Genomic DNA, 20,246 nt, shown 5'->3' on the forward strand with positions numbered 1-20,246 from the left:
TCTTGTACAATATCTTCCAGAGCTTGTTTCCCATTACACTTCCAGTGCCAGCAGCACTTGCAGCACTTTGTTGGCCTTGTTGGACCCTGGCAGGGCAGAGGAGGCTCCAAGGCACGGCTGCCTTGCTTTCTCCACCAGCTCATTTGCTTCACAGTCTACACAGCAGAGTTTTAGTATGTCAGATGTGGAGGACCTTGAAAGGGTATGTAAAGAGCCCACTCCTTTTTATATGACTGTTCCTCGATAAAATAACAGGGTGTTTCAAAAGAGCAGCTCCAGGCATCGTCCAGGACTTCAACAGTTGTTGGGAAGCGAAGTACCAAACTTTCCCACTTCATTTGGAACGAGCTCTGAGGGTCCCTTTGCTGTCGGGCTTTTGTCACCATGCCGGTGTGCTGGGGTTTGAACTTATTGATCTCAATGAGGGTACCAGCACCAGCTTTATCTCTGTGTGAGAAGTCAAGGTGAATCCCTATGGGACAATAGCACTGATCACAGATAACTGTGTATTTAGGGACTATCTGGGCTTTGTCTCCATAGATTTTTTTTTTTTTTTAATGGAAAGTTCTCTAGTTTACTGTAAAAATTCTCTTTTTAAAATGAAAGTTGTTTTCTTGGTCTGAATTGCCTGTATTCACTGAGTGTTACACACAGCTCATTGCATTATTCCATGGGTCAGTGTTTCCATGAGCCTTTGCATTGTTCTTCCAAATTTTCATTTCAAAAAAACCAAACCAAAACAAAAAAATATTAAAAAGAAAGGAATGAAAGCAGACATTTGAAATGCTTCAGCCCTTTCACCAGCTATATAAGATTAGGAGAGAGATTTCAAAATGTCAGAGGAACTTTTGAAAACTCTTTTAGCAGGCAGAATTTCCTTCTTGTTCATCACTCAGCTTGGCTAAGTGGCAGTTTCTAGCTAAGCATAGCTGCAGCCATATTAAACCATAGATATTGCACAGAGTGATAGCTAAATTCTGGCAGAAACTGGCAAAATAAAGATAACCAAACCCAAAGCAGTTCAAGAGTGCACTGTGGATTATTCTGGCAGGGTTTGTGGTGTGCATGTGCTCTGTCCTGGTGTGACTCACTGGGGTTCCCTCCCGGCCTCGCTGCAGCAGGGACAGCTCAGAGCTGGGGCAGAAACACGTGTTGGGGTATCCTAAGTTGGTTTTCACAGATTGTCTTGGGGGGAAGAAAAGTAAAAATAAATTCTATTTTTAAAAACAAACAAAAAAAATCCCCAGAAAACAGTTACAAGGCCACTTTGGTTTGTATATTTGCAAATTGATTTCAGAATATCTTAATGACAAAATGTTTGTTTCAATCTGGGTCTAAAGGGGCAGACAATGATTAGACATAAAAAGCTTTATTTCTCCTACAATTTCATGGCAGCAGAGAGTTGAGATCACATTTTGTAAAGCACTGATTATCAGCAGGTGTCATTTTGCAGATGATGGATGTGCCTTTATGCTCTTTGTCTGGAGGAACAGCCCCAAATGTACAGCTCTGTCTTCTCAAATGAGCTTTTATTTTGTGGTGGGGTCCAAGTTCCATTTCCAGACATGCCTTGGGTGAATTATTCTCCTGTGTGGACTACCTCTCTTTAGCTTCCAAGTGTCAAAGATCAGGTTGTCTTGATCCAAGTTCTCCAGAAATTCTTTCTGCACCAGCAGAGAGCTTGGAAAATGCTCTCAGCCTGGTTGCTTTTCCATTACTCTCCCCCTCTGGTATGATGGGAGGTCATCTGGCCCCTGAGTTACAGTGAGCTCAGCAGGCACCCAGATCTCCCCCCGACAGGTCAGTCTGCCCTGACCGTGTCCTCAGTCTGGCACTGGGATCCTGACCCTGAGCTGGGGGTTTGGAATGCCTGCTCTGCCATCAGGAACATCTCCAAGAGCCTGAAGTCAGGCCTGCCTGCTGGCCTGGGAACAGGATGATGGTGCTGGGGAGGAGGGTGTGGGGAGGCTGGCACACCTCAGGACAGGAACAGCTGCTGGGGGTTGAGTCTAAGCAGCAGGAAATGAAGCACGTTGGGTTTTGCTTGCTGAGCTGGGCTGGCCTGTGCAGCAGTTTGCAGTGCTGACTGACACCAGAGAACTGCACATGGATCTTAACTGGGGGGAGCATCTCAGCTGGAGAGAGGATCCTCTGGAGTTAATGGCTTCTGAGGAGGAAACTCCCTGTGATTGTTGGGGTGGTGTGTGTGTTCAAATCTCCCTGGAAAGCTCGTGGCAGAACTTCTGTGGCTCAGCCCTGCTGAGAGGAGCAGGGTGACCCAAGTCAGGGGCCCTGGAGACCTGGCTGCAAGTTTTGTGTTTGGAGTCAACTTTAATGCCAACATCACTTTAGAGTTTGTACTGCAAGAGGGGAAAAGAGTTGCAAAGGAGAATGTTTAAACCGCAGTGAAACATCGCCCAGAGAGGTTGGATGGATGAATGGATGGATGAATGTCCCATCCCTGGAAATGTCCAAGGCCAGGTTGGACAGGGCTTGGAGCAACCTAGGCTAGTGGAAGGTGTCCCTGCCCATGGCAGGGGGTGGAATGAGATGAGCTTTAAGGTCCCTCCCAACACAAAGCACTCCATGATTCCATGATTGTGCTGTGAGCTCCTTTTTAAATCTTTTTTCAGTCTTCACAATACTCTGATGAATGTTACATTAGTTTTAATCTGAACTGAACTAAATGTTTTATGTAACTGGGAGGTTCAGAAAAGCAAGGCAAAATCCATGAAGTGAAGGAGAGCTCTGGGTCTCGTTGCAGTGAGGTGGGGGGAGGGACAGGTGCCACGTTTGATGTGTGAGGAGAGAGGAAAACTGCATTTTGTCTGACAAATAAATGGAGTATGGCATTGATAATTATCGTCATTAAAATGACAATAAATGGAGAGTGGGATGTCCCTGGAAGCAGGGTGCACAGGGAGGTACCTTGGAGAGGCAGTTCTGTGTTAGTGCTGCTCACACACTCTGGTGTTTCTCTTCCAGTCCGATGGGACCATCCTGGCCATCGCCTTGTTGATCCTCTTCCTCCTGCTGGCCTTGGCTCTGCTCTGGTGGTTCTGGCCTCTCTGCTGCACTGTGGTAAGTGACAGAAATCATCAGCAGAAAACAGCAATTCAGTGTTGCCTGAATGTAAGAAATGTGGGAGAAGGGGACAAAGTTTTCCACAGGATGGGGCAGCATTTCTTCCACCACTGGCACTGCTTTAGGCTTCTGTTCCATCTGCCCAGCCTCTGGATCACACCCATGGAACAGCAATGCTGCCAACATCCAGGCCTTGTCAGGAGCCTCTCAGTCGTATTTATTGGTCACAAAATGGAAAGGGTTTGCAGAAGTGTATTCCTTGCAATGCCTGTTGGGGAGGAAGGGCTCTTCTGTGTTGTCTAACCCTGGTGTTGGTATCTCCATGCTGGAGGGCTCCTGTGGAAAGGCACAGCCAGCCCAGGCTGCAGTCCTTGTTCTGCCTCAGGTGCAAGGAAAAGGCATTTCTAATGCGGAAATTTTTGCAAGATTAACTTTGTTTCCTGACCCACTATGACTGGAAAGCACTTTGAAACACCCAAGTGACAATTCCAGTGGAAATACAACTGTGCTTCACTGAGAGTTATCTCCAGGCTCTTTCACAGAAGTTAAAAAGCACAATCACAGGGTTAATACCTTAAAAAGACAGAGGAAAATCAAGATAGAACAGAGGAGAAGGAAGAGGTCAAGGGAGGCAAAAAGGAAATCACAGGACTCGAGACGTGCCCTGGTGTTTGTCTGCAAGGACCTGTCCTAGCACTGTCCATCCCTGCTGATCATTCCCTGGCACTCTGAGGATCAGGGCAAGGATCCTGATTATCGGGGAACACACAATACAGGGAAGCTCTGCTGCTGCTCTGGGTCTTGTTTGTGCTGCAAATATAGAACAAGAATTAGAGATGTAGAAATGTCAGCAGAATTGGACTGTTTTGGTGAGTGGCTGCGTGGAATGATTCAGATGCTGCTTTTCAGGCTGCCCAAACTGGCTCAAGTTGCTGGGTCACCATCATGATTCTTGATTTCAAATGGCATACCCAGAGTTGTAAATTTGTACCATGTTGTCCCAAACCTGCAATCCAGTGCTGAGAGCTTTGGAGGCAAAATGAAGGATGAGTCTTTGTGTTGAGATGAATTTACCCAGAACAAGGATGGAAATCTCGCAGGAAAAATCTTCGTTGTCTATTTCTGTTCCTGGCTGGAAATGCAGGGGATAAAACGCTTCTTTTCACAGTAGTTTGGCACCTCTGTCCTGAGAAGAAAACTGGAATGGAAAAAATATTTATTTGGACTTTCAGAACAATAAAAAAAGATTGGTTCTAAATTTGGCCAAAGCATTAACAGCGTGGTAGGTTGCTCAGAGTTATTTGTCTAAACTAGATGGCACATTCCCAGAGGAACTGGGCCAATTCCTTTGTTGGCACATCTGCATGGAAGTCAGTGGAGATGTGCCCTGTACAGATGTTTGTACTGGAGCAGAACTGGGGGGATAGAGAGGAAAGGCTCTCAGTGACACTGCTGGGTTAAGGTTCTGTTACAGGAGAAAGGTGAAGCTGATGAGAAAAAGGCATAAATAAAAGCAGCAGTGCAGGGGACATGGAGCTGTGCACTGGGAGGGTAGTGTGGGTCTGCTGAGTGGAACGGTGTGAGGACAGTGGTTGTGAAGTGTAAAAATACAGCCCAGATAAGCAAGGTGGGCCAGCAGAGAGAGGCAGTCTCTGTCCACATGAAACTTTATAAACTTAATGTTTTCCAGATTTAAATCCTGTACTTAAAAAATTTGTTGTAGATAAAAGCTTTTCCTCACTCTCCTCCTTTACCTCCCACATTCCCTCTTAGCAGAGTGGGGACTATCTCACTGATGGTTTCCAAGTGTAAGTCAAACACATCCCTGTAGCTGTTGGAAAGATTTTCCTCCAAGAGCCTGGATGAAATCTCTTCCACCTCTCCAGGGGGTAGCCCGGTGTGTTTGGCAGCAGATCAGCAGCTGAGATACCTCACTGTGTATTGCTCACCCAAAAACTCTGTGAAATTAAAGATAAGCCCGTGGAGGAGAGCCCAGCCTGTCTGGGGTGTGCAGAGAGGGAGCCCAGCAGAGCTCTGGCCTGGTTTGGAAGTGGCACAGGAAGGAATGCAGTTGTCAGGAGTGAATTAAGGGCAGAGGAACTGGCTTGCACAAGAGACCAGAGGCATCAGCACTAACCTCGAATAACCAAACCGCAGAGCCGGAGCCATCGCTGTGGATCCCAGCCCGGGGACGTTTGGAGATAACTGGGGATGTGTCCAGGGGAAGAAGGAAAAAAACAACAAACTCTTCTCTTACCAAGTATAAATTTGTTTCTGAGTGACAAGCACATTTCTAAACCCTGAAATTCCTCTTGGCATGCTTTTTAATTAAATAGGAGTCATTATTATCCGGCAGTTCTTCAGGAAAGACACCAAGCCAGCTTTATCCCTGGAGTAAATGGACTGAAGTCAATAGACTCACTCTGGAGGTTTATCTGGAACCCAGTATCTCCTTGGCACTCACCCATAAAGGAATGCTGTTTCCAAATGTATCCAAGTTTATTGGTCTCAGAAGGATTCTGGGATGAAGTCTGGAATTTACCACTCGGTTTACAGTAGAGGCAATTGTTGCCTGGTGGCTCAGAACAATAATAACTCTTTGCTGTGCCTGATACCAGCACAGGCAAAATTACCCTGGATACCTGTGGGGGATATTACAAAAGCATGGGAGGCAGGCACGAACCTTTCCGAAGGTTCTGGGAGGTTTGTTCAACAACAGAAAACAAAGAACTAATTCTGCTGCCCTGACATTCCCACCACTGGACTCCTTACAGGAATGGTGGCCTGTACACAGACATCTGGAATGGGGTGACCCCTCTCCTCCTGAGCTGAGCAGTTGTGGGGAACAGCAGACACCACATCCCGGCCTCCCTGAGTTAGGGGTTGTCTTCCCATTCCTCCTCCTTCCTGAGCACAGCACGACCTGGAGGAGTCAAACACCCCCAGCTGTAACTGTGTGTGCAAGGGGCTGTTCAGGTGCCCGAGGGTGGAATTGTTCTGGGTAGGAGGCCAACATAAGCCTCAGGTTTAATGTTGCTGTAAACCAAGTAGATTTTAATGTAGATGTAAGCCAAAGAGATAATGAGCCTCCAAAACTATCTCAGGGAGGATTTGCAGGCACATTGTTAGATTGGCTTGCAAATAGAGCTGGTTGAAGTGTTTGGATGTATAGTGAAGGTATAATTGATACAATACTGGAAGGCTGCTCTGTGCTGGGATGGTTTCCCTGTGCTGGGATGGTTTCCCTGTGCTGGGATGGGCTCCCTGTGCTGACGTGCAGCACCACACTGAGCACGTGTCATGGACATGGACACATGCACATGGGTCCTGGCAGGATGAGGGAGCTGTTTGGGCCATGCTTTGCAAAGGTTAGCCCTGGATCAGGTGGAGGGATGGCCACAGCCAGCCTGGCCCAGCCTTGGGCTGGAGCTCAGTGAGGGCACTCGAGGGGTGGGAGTGGAATTATCTCCCAGGGGCAGCTGAGACTGAGACTTTTCCCCACGTGCATCTTCCCACATGGCTGTGCATCACATCTCCTCACGGGTTTATGAAGTAAACATGAGTCTCTGCCTCCCTTCTGCAGCCATCCAGGGTGGCCTGAGTGGGAGGACACGAGGCTGGGCTGTGTTAGTTGCCCCTGCAGAAAATCTGCCCAATCTCCCTCCTTTTCCCACTGCAGCCATTTTAAATGCAGGGGTGTGGCTGGCAGATAAATGAGGTGTTGGTATTTAAGCATCTAACACCAGTTTTAACTTTAAAGCTGTTTTCTGGAAGGAAGCATGGAAGAACCCAGCAATCTGTTTGGCTCTCAGTCTGTACTGCAGCTGACCAGAAGTTTTGGAAATAAAGAGCTGGATGGAGAAAATACAGAAAATATAGATTAAAACCACATGAAAATCATGGCTAAACTGGAGGAAGAGGAGGGGAGGAAATGCATAGGATCTACAGCAACCCTAAAGAGCCATAAAATGACACGGTCCTTGTTGGCTGGATGGAGATTCCCTGCGAGGGGCCACGTGCTCTGTTCCCACCCGCTCCCATGTGCACACAGGGCACAGCTCTGCTGCAGGATGATGATGTGGGAGAAGGGAGCACAGGATCATGAATCATCTGCAACATTACTAACACAAACCAAGCAAAAGAGAAAGCAGAAGTGTGAAGGCAGAGATTGTTTGTGAGCCCTGGAGGCCCTGCATCTGGGCCGGCTCTGGGCTGTCCAGGTGAGCACCCATCTGAGCAGGGAGTGTCCCACATTCTACACCTGGAATCACTGGATTTACTGGAGATAACTGTTGTGTGGAACATTCAGGGTCTGGATCCACACACACTGCCAGGAATGAGCATCTCCATTTACTTCCCAAACCCTTGGAGGCAGCGCTGCTGTTGCAGGTTTAAGGCAGTGTAAAAAACACTCTGACTCTGCAGTGCTGGGCACAAAGGGCAGCAGGAGGATGAGGATGGTCTTATGGATCACACAGAGTACCCAGGGCAGTTCAGTGCTGCTCTCAGGCTCCTGTCAATCAGATCAGAGTGGTTGGCATATGGATATAACATTCGATAAGTGGTTGTGTTTAAACAGGCTGGCACTGATCCCCAAAAGAACCCAGCAAAGGCCCAGTGCCCGGGCTGATGCCACCAGCTCTACAGCAGCCCAGGTGGAGACGTGGGCTGGTGGAACAGCGTGGGGGCCAGGCACTGAACTGCGGTGCCTTGATGTGTCCTTACCAAAAAGCTCAATCCATATTCTCCAAAGTTGTGGAGTGTCCAAACTGAAAGATGTTCATGGAGTTGCCGTTTTGGAAAGCGCCCTCTGAGGCTGGGAAGGCATCTGCCTTCAGATGCTGTGCCCAGACTTCAGATTCCCAGACAATTCCCTTGCTGATGTGTTTCCTTGAGCCCAGATCCAGAGGCCAGTGATGTTAATCCTGCCCGGGTTCAGCAGCCCCTGTTCCAGACCACAGCAGGTCCTTCAGCAGGGCAGGCACTGCTGAGCTCTGCCCTGGGCCTGCATGGCAAGTAATTCACTCCATAAAAACCACTTCTGCCTTTGTTTGCTTTCCCTGACCACCTCTCACCTCTTCCAAAGAAAGCTGGCTCAGCCCAGCTAAGGAGGAATAGCTCCTTAGGACGTGGTCTTACTAAACCAGAATATTCCCCAGGATCAGTGAGGGAGAGCAAGGGCTCCTGGGCAAGGCTGGAAGAGGCCATGGGGGGATTCTTCAGCCCAGAAAAGGAATTTCATTTATATAGTCTTCCAAAGAAAGTGGGTCAGACACTTGGAGCACACCCCAGTGGTTCTGGCCTGGTTTATCTGTGAGAGGAATAGCCCAGGAAAAGGAACAACCTTTGCAGGCATTGCATTTTTAACGTGCATTCCCTGGACAACTCCATGCCCGTCCCTCGCAGCTGCAAACTGTACCAGGGTTAATAAATGGAGGCTTTTCCCCTCCACGATGTCTTGTCTTTCATCAGTGGATGATTTTGACATTTCATGTCCTGTACTGAACTTGGTTTGTGCACTTCACCTCCAAATCTTAAGCATGAAACAGCCTTTTCTTACAGTTTTAATGAGTTAAAATTGGGATTTCTGGATCTGCTCCCAGGCTGACAAGAGAGGTGAACTTAAAAGGATGAGTTAGCTTTCCATTGGACTTCTCTTACCTCTTGTATGTCTAGAAAGAAGGTTGCATTATATTGCAGATGAAGAAACTAGGACAGGCTCCTGCTTGTATTAGCTTGGAAGTGAAGACCAAATCTCCAAGGATTAGAATACTCAGAAGACACAGCAGACATGGCAGAAATAAAAAGGAAATGTTCCTTTACCCAACTCATACCTCAACTATGAAACTGTCACAGGACTGAGAGGTCAAAACTATAAATATGAAAGGAGAAAAAATAAAGATGAGTCAGATGGGTCAGAATTAATGCTATTAAAAATCCCTGTTTATTAGGACAGCAAAAATACGCATTCTGTGGTTTGCAGAAGAGTGAAGGTAAATAAGGACAAAATGATCTGCTCAGTTAAACTGTATACTCCCTTCCCAAATTTTAGTCCTAATTAGAGGCAAAGTCCTTTATTTCTTATTTTGTACTGTTTGCTTCATTTTAAATGATGATCTGTTTCATCCTAAAGCTTCACTGACAAGAAACATATTGCCCCTATTTATCATCTGAAACTCCAGGGACAGTAACTGCGTGTGTGATTGCTGGACAGTGTGAGCTGGTGGAGATTTCTGGGCTCCCAGGATGGAAAACATCCTAGACACATTCCTGGAATATGCAAACTTTGGATTCAACATGTGCTCTCTTATGCCTGAATGGCTACAGAAATTTCAGGGCAACAGAAAATTCATCCTCTCCAATGCTTTTAACCTTCCAGGAGGTGGCTGATAGCATTCCTCTGCTTTGACACTGGGTTATCCATCAGAAACAGCTGCTGCTCCACGGATCTGAGGCATGGGGTGGCTCAGCTAACAGAGACCTGTGTCAGTCACATGAGTGTTGGGATCCGTGAGGAAAGGCAAAGAATTACTTCACTGTCCTGCATTTTCACAGCTCGGGGTGTAGAAGTGCTGCAACTGCTCTTGAAGTTCCTTCCTCTGCCATGAAAAGCCAAAGGCCAACCCCTCCAGCCCACAGGCCTTTACCACCTGGGAAGGAAAGACCACATTGCAAGGTTTTTCCAACATGGGGATGATGGGGAACCCCTCAGGTGCTCCTCACCTGGTGAGGAAACACGGGGCTGGACAATCACGTTCTTCCAAAGCCAGGGGCAGGAGATGCAGTTGCACAGCAATCACAGAGATGGCTTGGGGTTATCAAAACAGCTGAAGAACACATGAACAAACACTCCAGCCTTGCCAAGCCAAACTCCCCAGAGCTGTGCTTGGCCAGGCCCTCTCCCAGCTGAACGCCTTCAGCAGGGCCCTGGGTATCAGCTGGAGGCCAGAGGGGCAGCCAGAGCAGAGCGAGGTGGCCTTGCAGGCTGTGTCCTCACGGGGGCCCTGCCATGGCCTTTCCTCTCTTGTCCTTGGGCTCTTGTTTCTGTCTGTGCCACAGGAGCAGGGGGTTGGGGCTCCTCTGGGACCTCTTTGCCCACTTGTGTGGGATGGCACCAACATCCCCTTTGCTTCATTGTCTTCAGTGCCCCAGGATGAGGGTCTCAGTGTCCCAGGATGAGGGTCTCAGTGTCCCAGGATGAGGGTCTCACTGTCCCGGGATAAGGGTCTCAGTGTCCTGGGATAAGGGTCTCAGTGCCCCAGGATGAGGATCCCAGTATCCCAGGATAAGGGTCTCAGTGTCCTGGGATAAGGGTCTCAGTGCCCCAGGATGAGGATCCCAGTATCCCAGGATAAGGGTCTCAGTGCCCCGGGATAGGGGTCTCATGCACATTCAGCTGTAACTGTAAGAATCCAAAAGGGAGAAGGAGAAGATTTGTGCTGTTTGGAGAACAAAATCCTCTCCTGACCTGGGCAGGGAGACAGAAATGGTATTTTTTTGTGAGGCTTGACCTTCAAGAGGTTGTACAGGCTCAAAGGCCCAGAGGACTGAACTCTTTCCGTCTCCAGACGTGTCCAAATGAACCAATCCACGTTGCCAACTTACGGGGTGTTCAGTTACTCTTAGAAGTGCAAAGCACTGAAAAATTGAAGGAATTTCTTTTTTTTTTTTCCCTCTTGGCCTGTGATAGAAAACACTTGATCTGTTTACAGAAGTCAGTTTGCGTGTACGTGTCCGCATATGTTATGAGAAGGAATGCAAACGTATGGAAAACAGCCATCCCTCATTTCCAAGCCTGTAATCTCCAGAGTTTCCAGTGATACTGGTTGAGAAGTTGTGTTTGGATGCTTAGCTGAACCAAATGTGTTGGATGGATTATCCTGATGTTTCATGCCAATGCAAATGAGAGAAACTCCACTGGAACCCACGATGTTCCACCAGAGCAGGGAATGCTCCAGGAGGGAATGAGGCCACTTCCAGCAGGTACATTTTGGATCAGATATCTGAAGTTTCTCAGCATCCAGTGCGTTTGGATTCAGGGCTTTGGTTCAAAAGGAGGTCTCTTGACAAGTGAGTGCTACGTGTGTTGGTGCATTGCACACTCTGGGTCATTGTTTAGTGTATCAAGAGACATGTAAGAAATTACGTTGTCTCCGTCTTACTCCAAGGAGCAGCACTCTGAGGAAACCATGCTGATACCCAAGATTTCCTTTCCACAGAGTAGTGCTGTGATGAAGACAAGTTTCCATCCAGTTTTCACAGAATCACAGGATCAGTTAGGTTGGAAAAGACTTCTGAGATCAAGTCCAACCCTTGAGCAAACACTACCTTGTCCCCCAGCCCAGAGCACAAAGTGCCACGTCCAGTATTTCTTTGAACATCTCCAGGGATGGGGACTCCAACACCTCCCTGGGCAGCCCCTTCCAATGCCTGAACACCCTTTTTCTGAAGAAATTCTTCCTAATGTCCAACCTAAACCTCCCCTGGTGCAGCTTAAGACTGTGTCCTCTCGTCCTGTTGTTGGTTGCCTGGGAGAAGAGGCCAACTCCCACCAGGCTATAACCTCCCTCAGGGTGGTTGTAAAGTGTGAGAAGGTCCCCTCTGAGCCTCCTTTGTTCCAGGCTGAGCCCCCCCAGCTCCCTCAGCCGCTCCTGGTGCTCCAGATCCTTCGCCAGCTCTGTTCCCTTCCCTGGATCACGCTCCAGCCCCTCAATGTCCTTCCTGAGTTGTGGGGCTCACTGAGGGACACACTGCAGCCACTTTCCATCCACTTTTCATCATTTTTCATCATTTTCATCACTTTTCATCATTTTCATCACTTTCATCGTTTCTGTCCTGCCTGACAATAGGAATTTCAGGCTGGGCAGAGATGGATGCTGTACAGACACTCCCCAGCTCTGCTGGTCAGTCCCAGCTCTCGGAGCCATCCCCTCTCCACCTCCCTACTGGGGCCTGTGGGGGCACAGCCACATCTGACCCCAGTCCTGCTGTGCTCCCAACACACTCCTCACGTGTCATTCCAGGCTTCCACATGTGCTCTGTGCTTCTGTGCACACAAAGCTGATTCCTAAAGCACGAAGACTCTTTAGCAAGAGTTTCCCCGGGGTGTTGTAGGCCACCGAAAATAAAAGCTCTGTGGCCCAGGAGGAGGCAGAGGCAGAGCTCTACACCCACCACTGCTCTGGGCTGGGACACAAACTGCTCCAGCCCCATCTCTCCTGCCAGAGGCACATGCTCTTCATTAAGGGCCACATTGCATGACTCGGGCTTTGCAGAGGAAAATAAAACCAGTGAGCTCATCTGAGCAGGAAAAACACGAGTGAGAGGCATTGCTGTAAATATTTATATCTTCAGGACCTTTAACGTGATTGTCATTTTCCCTTTCTGCATTTAAACAGCCCGGCTGTTGTTGTTGGGGGCTGTGTCTCTTTCTGAGGGGTGATTTTGGAGCCCACACGTGTCCACCCTGTGCCTGGGCAGCCTCTGCCCCAACAGCCCATCCTGGAGCTGGGGACACTCTGGCACCTCCGGAGCACAGCCCCTGACACATCTGCCTCATGGGCTGGTGTGTGCAGGAGGAGCTGCCCCGTCCACATGGACGTAAACGCAGGAACAGATCCCCCCGGGGCACTGCCGTGCCTGGCGGGGCTGGGCGGGCAGGGGCTGTGCTCTGGGGTCCCGTGGCGGGGAGAGGGGCCTGACGTGCCTGTGTGCGACTGTTCCCGCTGGAAGGGCCTCTGTTGCTCTTGGATGGAGGGCTCTGGGAACAGCCAACTGCCTGCAGAGCCCTGGATGCAAACTTTCTGCATGAAATAATAACCTCACGCCCACATCAACTGAAATGGTTTCTATGGAGAATATCCTGGACCAGTCCACAACCTCATCCTGCTTCTCTATTAGAAACCCTTGGAGAGCCTCAAATATATATATATTTATATTTTTTAAAGCTTACGACAGTGATTTTATTAACCTGATAATGTGAAAAGCATGACTGTGAAGAGCATGGGGTGGCACAGCCTTCTGGAATGAAGAAGAAAGAATGGCCTGGGAGACAGGCTGGGGGTTTTCACTGCTTTGCAGTGTCTCCAGGGCATTTTACTTCATCTTGGTTTCACTTTCCAGCCTTTGTTCAGACTGTAAATTATTTGAGGCAGGATTTGTACACGTGTGCAGAGTCCAGTAGAAGGAGATGCTGATTTTAGTGTGGTTGTTCAGGTGAAACATCAACTGTTGTGTGTTGCTTAGAGCCACCACTGACTGTGGCAACTCCTGGGATTAGGAGGCTGGAGGATCAAGGATGTAAGGCTCTGAATTTGCTGTTACCTCACTGAAGGAGCAAGGTGATTCTGGAGCTGTAACCAGGAATGTCTCCATGGCAGGGCTTTGGGACACCTCCTGCCTCCCCTCCTACTCTCAGTGACAGCGACTCCAGGAGCACCCCAGCCACCCTGTGATCACACACTTCACAGATGATCCCAGCAGCATATCCTGTGGTTTTCTCTTTTGCATTTCTTGGTGACATTTGAATTGTGCTAAAGAACAAAGTATAAATTCACTATTCTGTTTCTTTTTGATCTTTGTAGATCATCAAAGAGCCTCCCCCACCTCCGGCAGAAGACAGTGAGGTGAGTAACTCTGCCACCTGATCTGCTCAGTGTTTGGGACAAGGTTTGTTCAGGGTCCCCACAAAAGGTAGATCTGTGTGTGCAGGACCTCCCCTGAGCAGGCAGTGGAGGAGGACAGGGGCAGACAACACCTCACTGGAACAGCACCAGTCGGGCTGTGACTCACAGAAGGGACAACCCTTAAGCCTGTGTTTAACTTTGAAGTTAATGGAACCTAAACATGTGTTTAACTGCCTTCCTGGAATGGCACAGTAATGATTTTGGTGGTTTAGGATATATAACCACTCCTGGCAGCTGATCCCTTGGGCCACAGTTGCTGTGAGTGAAGGCAGCTCGTGGTCCTTGCAATGTGTCTGAAGACAGTGGAGCAGATTCGGAGCAGATGTAAAACCCCACTAAAATCATCTTGATGGCAGAAGAGCTGCACCAGCCAGGGAAGTTTTAATGGAGAATAATCAACAAATGGTAAATCAATATTAAAAATTCCATCTTAATTCTGCCTACTATTTCCAGACGAATCCAGGCACAAATGGTTAAAGCTGTGTCACCATTACTTAATCAGCAGACTGTGCCCAGAAACATGCCCAGTTTTCCATCTGCTCTTTCTCTGTCCTCCTGCTTCCAGCACGCAATGAGTCTCTGCTTTGCTCCCGCTGTTTTCCACATGGGATCTCACTGCAGTCCCTGGGCTCTGTGCAGGGAGCACTGGTGGCCATGGGAGTTTTTCCATTGACTTCACTGGGGTTTGGATCAGTTCCTCATAGCTATGCAAGTAAAACTGGCCTTAGATCTGTGCTCAGAGTGATTTGGTTGGTTGGTTTGCCTCGTTCTCTGCATCTGGAGACAAATCCATTGCCTGCTTCAGCTTGTGAGTGGAAAAGCTTCCGAAATGGTGCTCTCTGCTCTCCATGCAGTCTGGCCCAGGGAGTGTGGTCTGAGCCAAGGCACACAGACACTCTGAAAGCTCAGTCCTCTGCAGGCCTGTGGGGCTGGAATCCTTTTCCCTGCACTGGGCACAGAGGAATCATTCAGGGCAGCACTGGAACCTCCACCTTGGTGGCACTTGCCCCCTTCAAAACAGGCCTGAAGCAAAATTTTAAATCAGATCATTTGTGAAGCCAAGGGGGATTTGCATTTGGCCCCAGTGCTCCCCATGCCTCCCTCTACAGGCATCTGGCCTGTTCTCCTGAGCAGACATTTGTTTGGGCTGTATGAAAATCCACCAGCTTTGTCAGCTTCTGTCCTCTGAATGAACAGGGAAATATTAACCTAAAATTGCACATGGCTTTGTTCTGCATCACACATGCCTCCAAGCCAAGGGATTCAGTTGCTGAAATTAATTAAAATACATCATTCTGGAATGCTGGCTCCCTGGCCAAGGAGTGGAAGGGGAAGTTACATCCCTGTGCTCAGAGGGAAGTCGTGCATCACCTCAAGGAAGCCTTTTGTCAAAGCAGCAAGTGCTGCAAATGAGAGCAGTTGCTGCAGAATAAACTCATTGCAGCAGAGAGCTTTAAATTCAACTTGTCCAGGCTTTGGTTGTGCCCAGAGAGAGCACTGCCCAGTACCTGAAACATGGCATTAACTAGGACCTGTACTTTACCTGCTGCCTCTTTAATGCAAGAGGGGATCTGTACATTCTTTTGGCTGTTCTGCTCTCTGGGATGGCAAGTTTTGGTTACAACAACCCTGGAATATTTGGGTTGGATGGGACCCTAAAGATAATCTCATTCCAACCTGCCATGGGCAGGGACACCTTCCACCAGCCCAGGTTGCTCCAAGCCTGTCCAACCTGGCCTTGGACACTTCCAGGGCTGGGCCATCCATCCATCCAATGTGCCAACCTTGTAGGGGCTGCTCTGATGGTAGAATTTCAGCTGTACTTCCCACCAGAGCACATCCCCCAACTCAGTGCTCAGTTATCCTCAAGCCCATCGAACACATTTAGCAGCCAAAGGATTCTTCCAAAGGAAGATGTAGTTCATCCCATTTTAGAAGCTCTTTAGCATCAGAACAGTGCTCAGAAATCAGTAAGGCTTGAAGCTGGGACTTGTACTGTGTGTTTTTGCCAGACAGAAGAGCTTCCCACTAGTGGAAAAATAGCAGGAGCTCTGAAAAGATGCATTATGTTGGTCCTCTTGGAGACACTGGTCCACAGAATGGGACTGGCAGTCGTATGATGCTTTCACAGAAGGTTGGAGGCTCCAGATTTTCTACTTTCCTCAAAACAAATGGAAGATGGAGTTGGTTTTCTACAATCCAGTTTTCCTCAGGTGATGCAGATGTCCTTCCCCCCTGCAGAGAACCAGCAACTGCTCCTCTCCAGCATGACAGAGGGCTAATCCCTCCAGCAGCAGGGTTACAGGTCCATTGCTTTTCTTCTCCCAAAAGTCTTGGTCAAACAAAAAGACAAGAGGAATTCTTGCATCAGCAGATTTGTTAGCTGAGGCCCACAGGAGGCAAGGAGAATGCATTATCCTGTGACAATGAGGGGAAAGTCGTGCTGCTGTCAGACCAGCCAAGGTTTTACTGAACTCCCTTTTAAAGGCCTTTGGAGACATATTGGAGACATGCTTGCTGTTGGTGAAGGAAATCACTATTGGCTACAAACTTCCAATTAATTCATTCAGAAATTGCAAATGTCATCAGCTCACTCCTGAGCTGCTCAGACAGCACGGGATGCTGAGGAGGTGGGGCCCAGAGCAGGACAGATGGTTTCACTTACAGCCAGGAAGGGTTGAGTTAATGCCAAGCGGAAGAGGGGAATGGCTGAGGAGCCAGAGAGCACCTTTCTGGCCTGGGATTAGTCACTGAAGGTGGATCAAAACCACATTCTTCTACTTCCAGTGAATAGGAAGGCTTTTTCTAGCCCTGCTGGAGGAAGATACAGCTGCTTTTATTCATGTGTCCCATCACCTTTAGGCTGAGCTTATTGGAACAACTCTTGCTCAGCTCAGCCCAGAAGTTTACCACAGGGCCAAAGCTGTTTCTACTACAGCAACACATCTTCTGCATCAAAAAATCCCAACTTGCAGATCTCTGCAGCTTCCAACAGTTCCCTATTCACTACCTGGCCCACAGAAGGATAGACTGACTGCAGGCAGTGCATAAACTGGAGCCCTCCCAAGCATCCCCAGGAGACACCCACTGTCCTCACTGCTGCCCTGCCCTGTGAACAGAGGCTAAACCACACTGCTGGGCCTGTCCTGGCAGCACTGGTTCCCACAGCAGGGATCAGGGACACAAAGCTCCCTGGCAAAGCCAGGCAGGGTGTCCAGGTGACCAGAACTTCCCTTTCCTCACCTCTCAGACCCGTTTTTTCCGTGTGCTCTGTCACCCAAGCTCCACAGTGCCCCGGAGTGTGGCACCAGAGCCAAGCCACCAACCAGCCTGTAATTGGATAATTCTTATGTCTGTTGTCCTCTTACCCACATACAGCAGAGCAAACACACACAAGAAGGTCCTGGAGAGACAAGACCATTGTCACTGTGCTGGGAGGCAGCTTGGGAAGGAAGGATTTAACTCACTGTTGTTCAGCCAAGGGATGAAACCCCCTGTTCAGCTCAATCCACTTTGATTGCTGTGAACTAATTTCTCCCACAACATTCATGAGGCCAGAGAATTACTAAAAGAGATTCATCTGCCTGGGGAGCTGCTTGAACCCTGGTTTGGTTGGAAGGGACCTTAAAGACCATCTCACTCCACCCCTCTGCCCATGGGCAGGAGCACCTTCCACTGGACCGGATCGCTCAATTATTGCTGTTCATTATTCTTTTCTAAACTGTTTTCCTCTCTTTTCCTGGAAAGCCTTGCTGGGGGGGTAGCAAAGCAAGCTCCAGAGAAAGGATCTGCTAGGAATTTTTTGTAGGCATCAAGGCAGGAAATTTATTCTGCTGTTCCTGAAATAAAGCCAGGCCCCAGTGGTGTGCCAGTGCTTTTCCTTCCCTGTACTCCCCTTTTACAGCGAGTTATGGAAATATGGGTGGAGGAGAAAAAGAACCTTTCAAGAGACAGGCATTTAAAAGAAAAAAAGGGGGGTGCTATTGACAGCAGCTGAGGTGCAGGTATTGCACCATGAAGATGTGGAGTTTTACGGCCAAATTTCAGATGAAATATCCAGGCAGGCCCAGCACAGTGCCCAGGCTGTGGAATTTGGAATAAATCACATCACAGTGCAATGGGAGCACTGGTGGTAATTCCCTTCACCTTATCAGACCTTATTTCATCCTCCTGTAGCTCAGGGTCTGAGCTCTGGAGTGGGAGCAGCTCAACATCCTTCCTTCCTCTGGTCTGTGCACACACTGTGCATGTGGAGGACATCACTTCAGGCAGGACCCCTGAGGATCTGTGCACACACAAACGGGCAGTTCCTGTGCTCAGCAAGGCCAGCAAAGGTGCTTTGCTCAACATTTGTGTCCCGAGGATGAGCTGATATCAAGTTGAAGTTGGGGCTGTTCAGGCTGGAGAAGAGAAGGCTCTGGGGAGACCTCAGAGGCTCTTCCAAGGCCTAAAAGGGTTCCAAGAGCTGGAGAGGGATTTAGGACAAGGGTTGGAGTGCCAGGACAAGGGGGACTGGCTTCCCACTGCCAGAGGCAGGGTTAGATGGGATACTGGGAGGAAATTTTTCCCCATGAGGGTGGGGAGGCCCTGGCACAGGTTGCCCAGAGAAGCTGTGGCTGCCCCATCCCTGGAAGTGTCCAAGGCCAGGTTGGACGGGGCTTGGAGCAACCTGGGCTGGTGGAAGGTGTCCCTGCCCATGGCAGGGGGTGGCACTGGATGGGCTTTAAGGTCCCTCCCAACCCAAACCATTCTGGGATTGTGTGTGTGAGTGTTTTGGTGCCTCATGGGGTCTTTCTTCAGCTGCTCCTTGGCAGAGCACCAGGAGAACGTTTCCTCCGAGATGATCCAAGCACTCTCTGACAGAGGTTTGGGCCAGTGACAGGCAGAGACAAGAGAACCCAAAGTGATGAGTTTATGCAGCTGCAATTCAGATGCCTGGCAGGGAATAATGTACCAAGTAAAACCTTCCAGAGCAGGAGGAAAAGTTCCCTGAGAACAGAGCAAGGTGTCCTCAAAGTGTAACAAAGCCTCTGCAGCTGAGAGGTGGCCATGGGATTTGGAAATGAGTCCAGCACTGGGAGAAGGAGGCAGAAAGGAGCCTTGAGGACAATGGATTCACCTCCTTGTTCTCTCAGCTGTAAAATTCAATGATAGCATCTCTTATTCAGAGGAATGATTGTCCTGTCCTGTCTCAGCCCTTGGTGCAGGCAGAGCTCTCTATAAATGCTGAATTCTGACAAAATTCAGGCACTGCAGAGACAACTGGGAAAATAATTATAAGGGTGGGGAGAGGGGTAAGTTGTCCAAGCGGGTTTTTTTTTTATATCTAGCCAAATTTAGTTTGAATTCTTACCCTGAGTGGTTCAGATGTCCCTTGTGGAGCCTGAATTATCCTTGTGTTACCCACAGATGAGGTTCCCTCAGGTCAAGGTCAGAGTATCCAGAGCCTGGCCTGGCCTCTGAGATAAACAGAGATCTTTGTTTTCTGCAGTCCAGCAGTGATGAATCTGGATCTCTGACTGTGAAATGCAGCTCTGTCCTGTTCCTTCTGATTTTGTAAGAGAAACTCTAGCTCCATCTAAAGCAGATTTTGGGGGTGGAAAGTTGCCGAGTTCTGTACAGTCGGTTTCCAGCATCCTTAAATGCACTTGGATTTTCCAGGGCTGTTTTTTGTGCTGCAGCTGGGTCAGAGCTGGAGCTGCTGCTGCAGTTCTGCCTCAGGTGCAAACCCTGTGTAACCACAGGTAGAAAAATGCAGGTGAACCAGAGCCGGGAAGGGAGAATTCAGCCCTGGTCAGCCCTTGGGAACAGGGCACTGGGCTGGGGTGCTGGCTGGGCAGGGGGATCGTCTCCCTCCTGCTCCCCATTTCTCTGCTCTTCCCTCCCCTGACCCCCGTTTCCAGTTGCTTTCCTTCAGCTCCTCACCCACTGACCAAGTGTGCAGGACAGCACTGCTGGGGGGCGTTGTTTTGGGTTTTTTTTTTTTGCTTGTATTGCAAAACCTCCCGTGCCCTTGCAAACATGTAAACAGACTCATTCTGCAGAAAACTTGTGACTCCTTTGTTTTTCAAGTGGCCGCTGATGTCTCCCTGTGCCTCGCTCTGTTCTGGCTCCTCTCTCACACTGAAGGGACTTGCAGGGCTTTTAAGGGCTTGTGGGGAAGATTTCCTAAACTCTGGTATTTCCTGTTGTGAGAAGTCCAGTCTGTGCTAAACTGAAGAGAGAGAAAGAGAATTGCTGAAGGAAAATATTTAGATGGCTTTGCTTCAATTATTTTTTTTTTAAAAAAGTCCTCCTGGAAAACTTCATGCAGAGATATTAAGTTCTTGGGTTGCAGCAAAGAGCCTCAGCAGCTCTGCCCAGAGTGAGAGAAAGAGATCAGCTACACAGAGTGAAGACCTTCACTCTTCCTTTAGATCAGGACAAATTTTGCAGCCCAATTTACGTGTACTTTGATAAACAGAAATGCTTCTGCTT

The 20,246-nt window shown here is 48.8% G+C and overlaps 1 protein-coding gene across 1 annotated transcript in view; it reads left to right on the forward strand.

The window, feature by feature from the left end:
* ANTXR1 (anthrax toxin receptor 1) overlaps positions 1 to 20,246 on the forward strand; it is a 104,872-nt gene that overhangs the window by 52,001 nt on the left and 32,625 nt on the right. The window contains 2 exon segments of the mRNA XM_017837336.1: positions 2,986 to 3,081; positions 13,668 to 13,709. Of these exon segments, the coding sequence (XP_017692825.1) occupies positions 2,986 to 3,081; positions 13,668 to 13,709 (138 nt within the window).

Source organism: Lepidothrix coronata, unplaced genomic scaffold, assembly GCF_001604755.1.
Source record: "Lepidothrix coronata isolate B3197 unplaced genomic scaffold, Lepidothrix_coronata-1.0 Scaffold301, whole genome shotgun sequence".
Taxonomy (NCBI): Eukaryota; Metazoa; Chordata; class Aves; order Passeriformes; family Pipridae; genus Lepidothrix; species Lepidothrix coronata.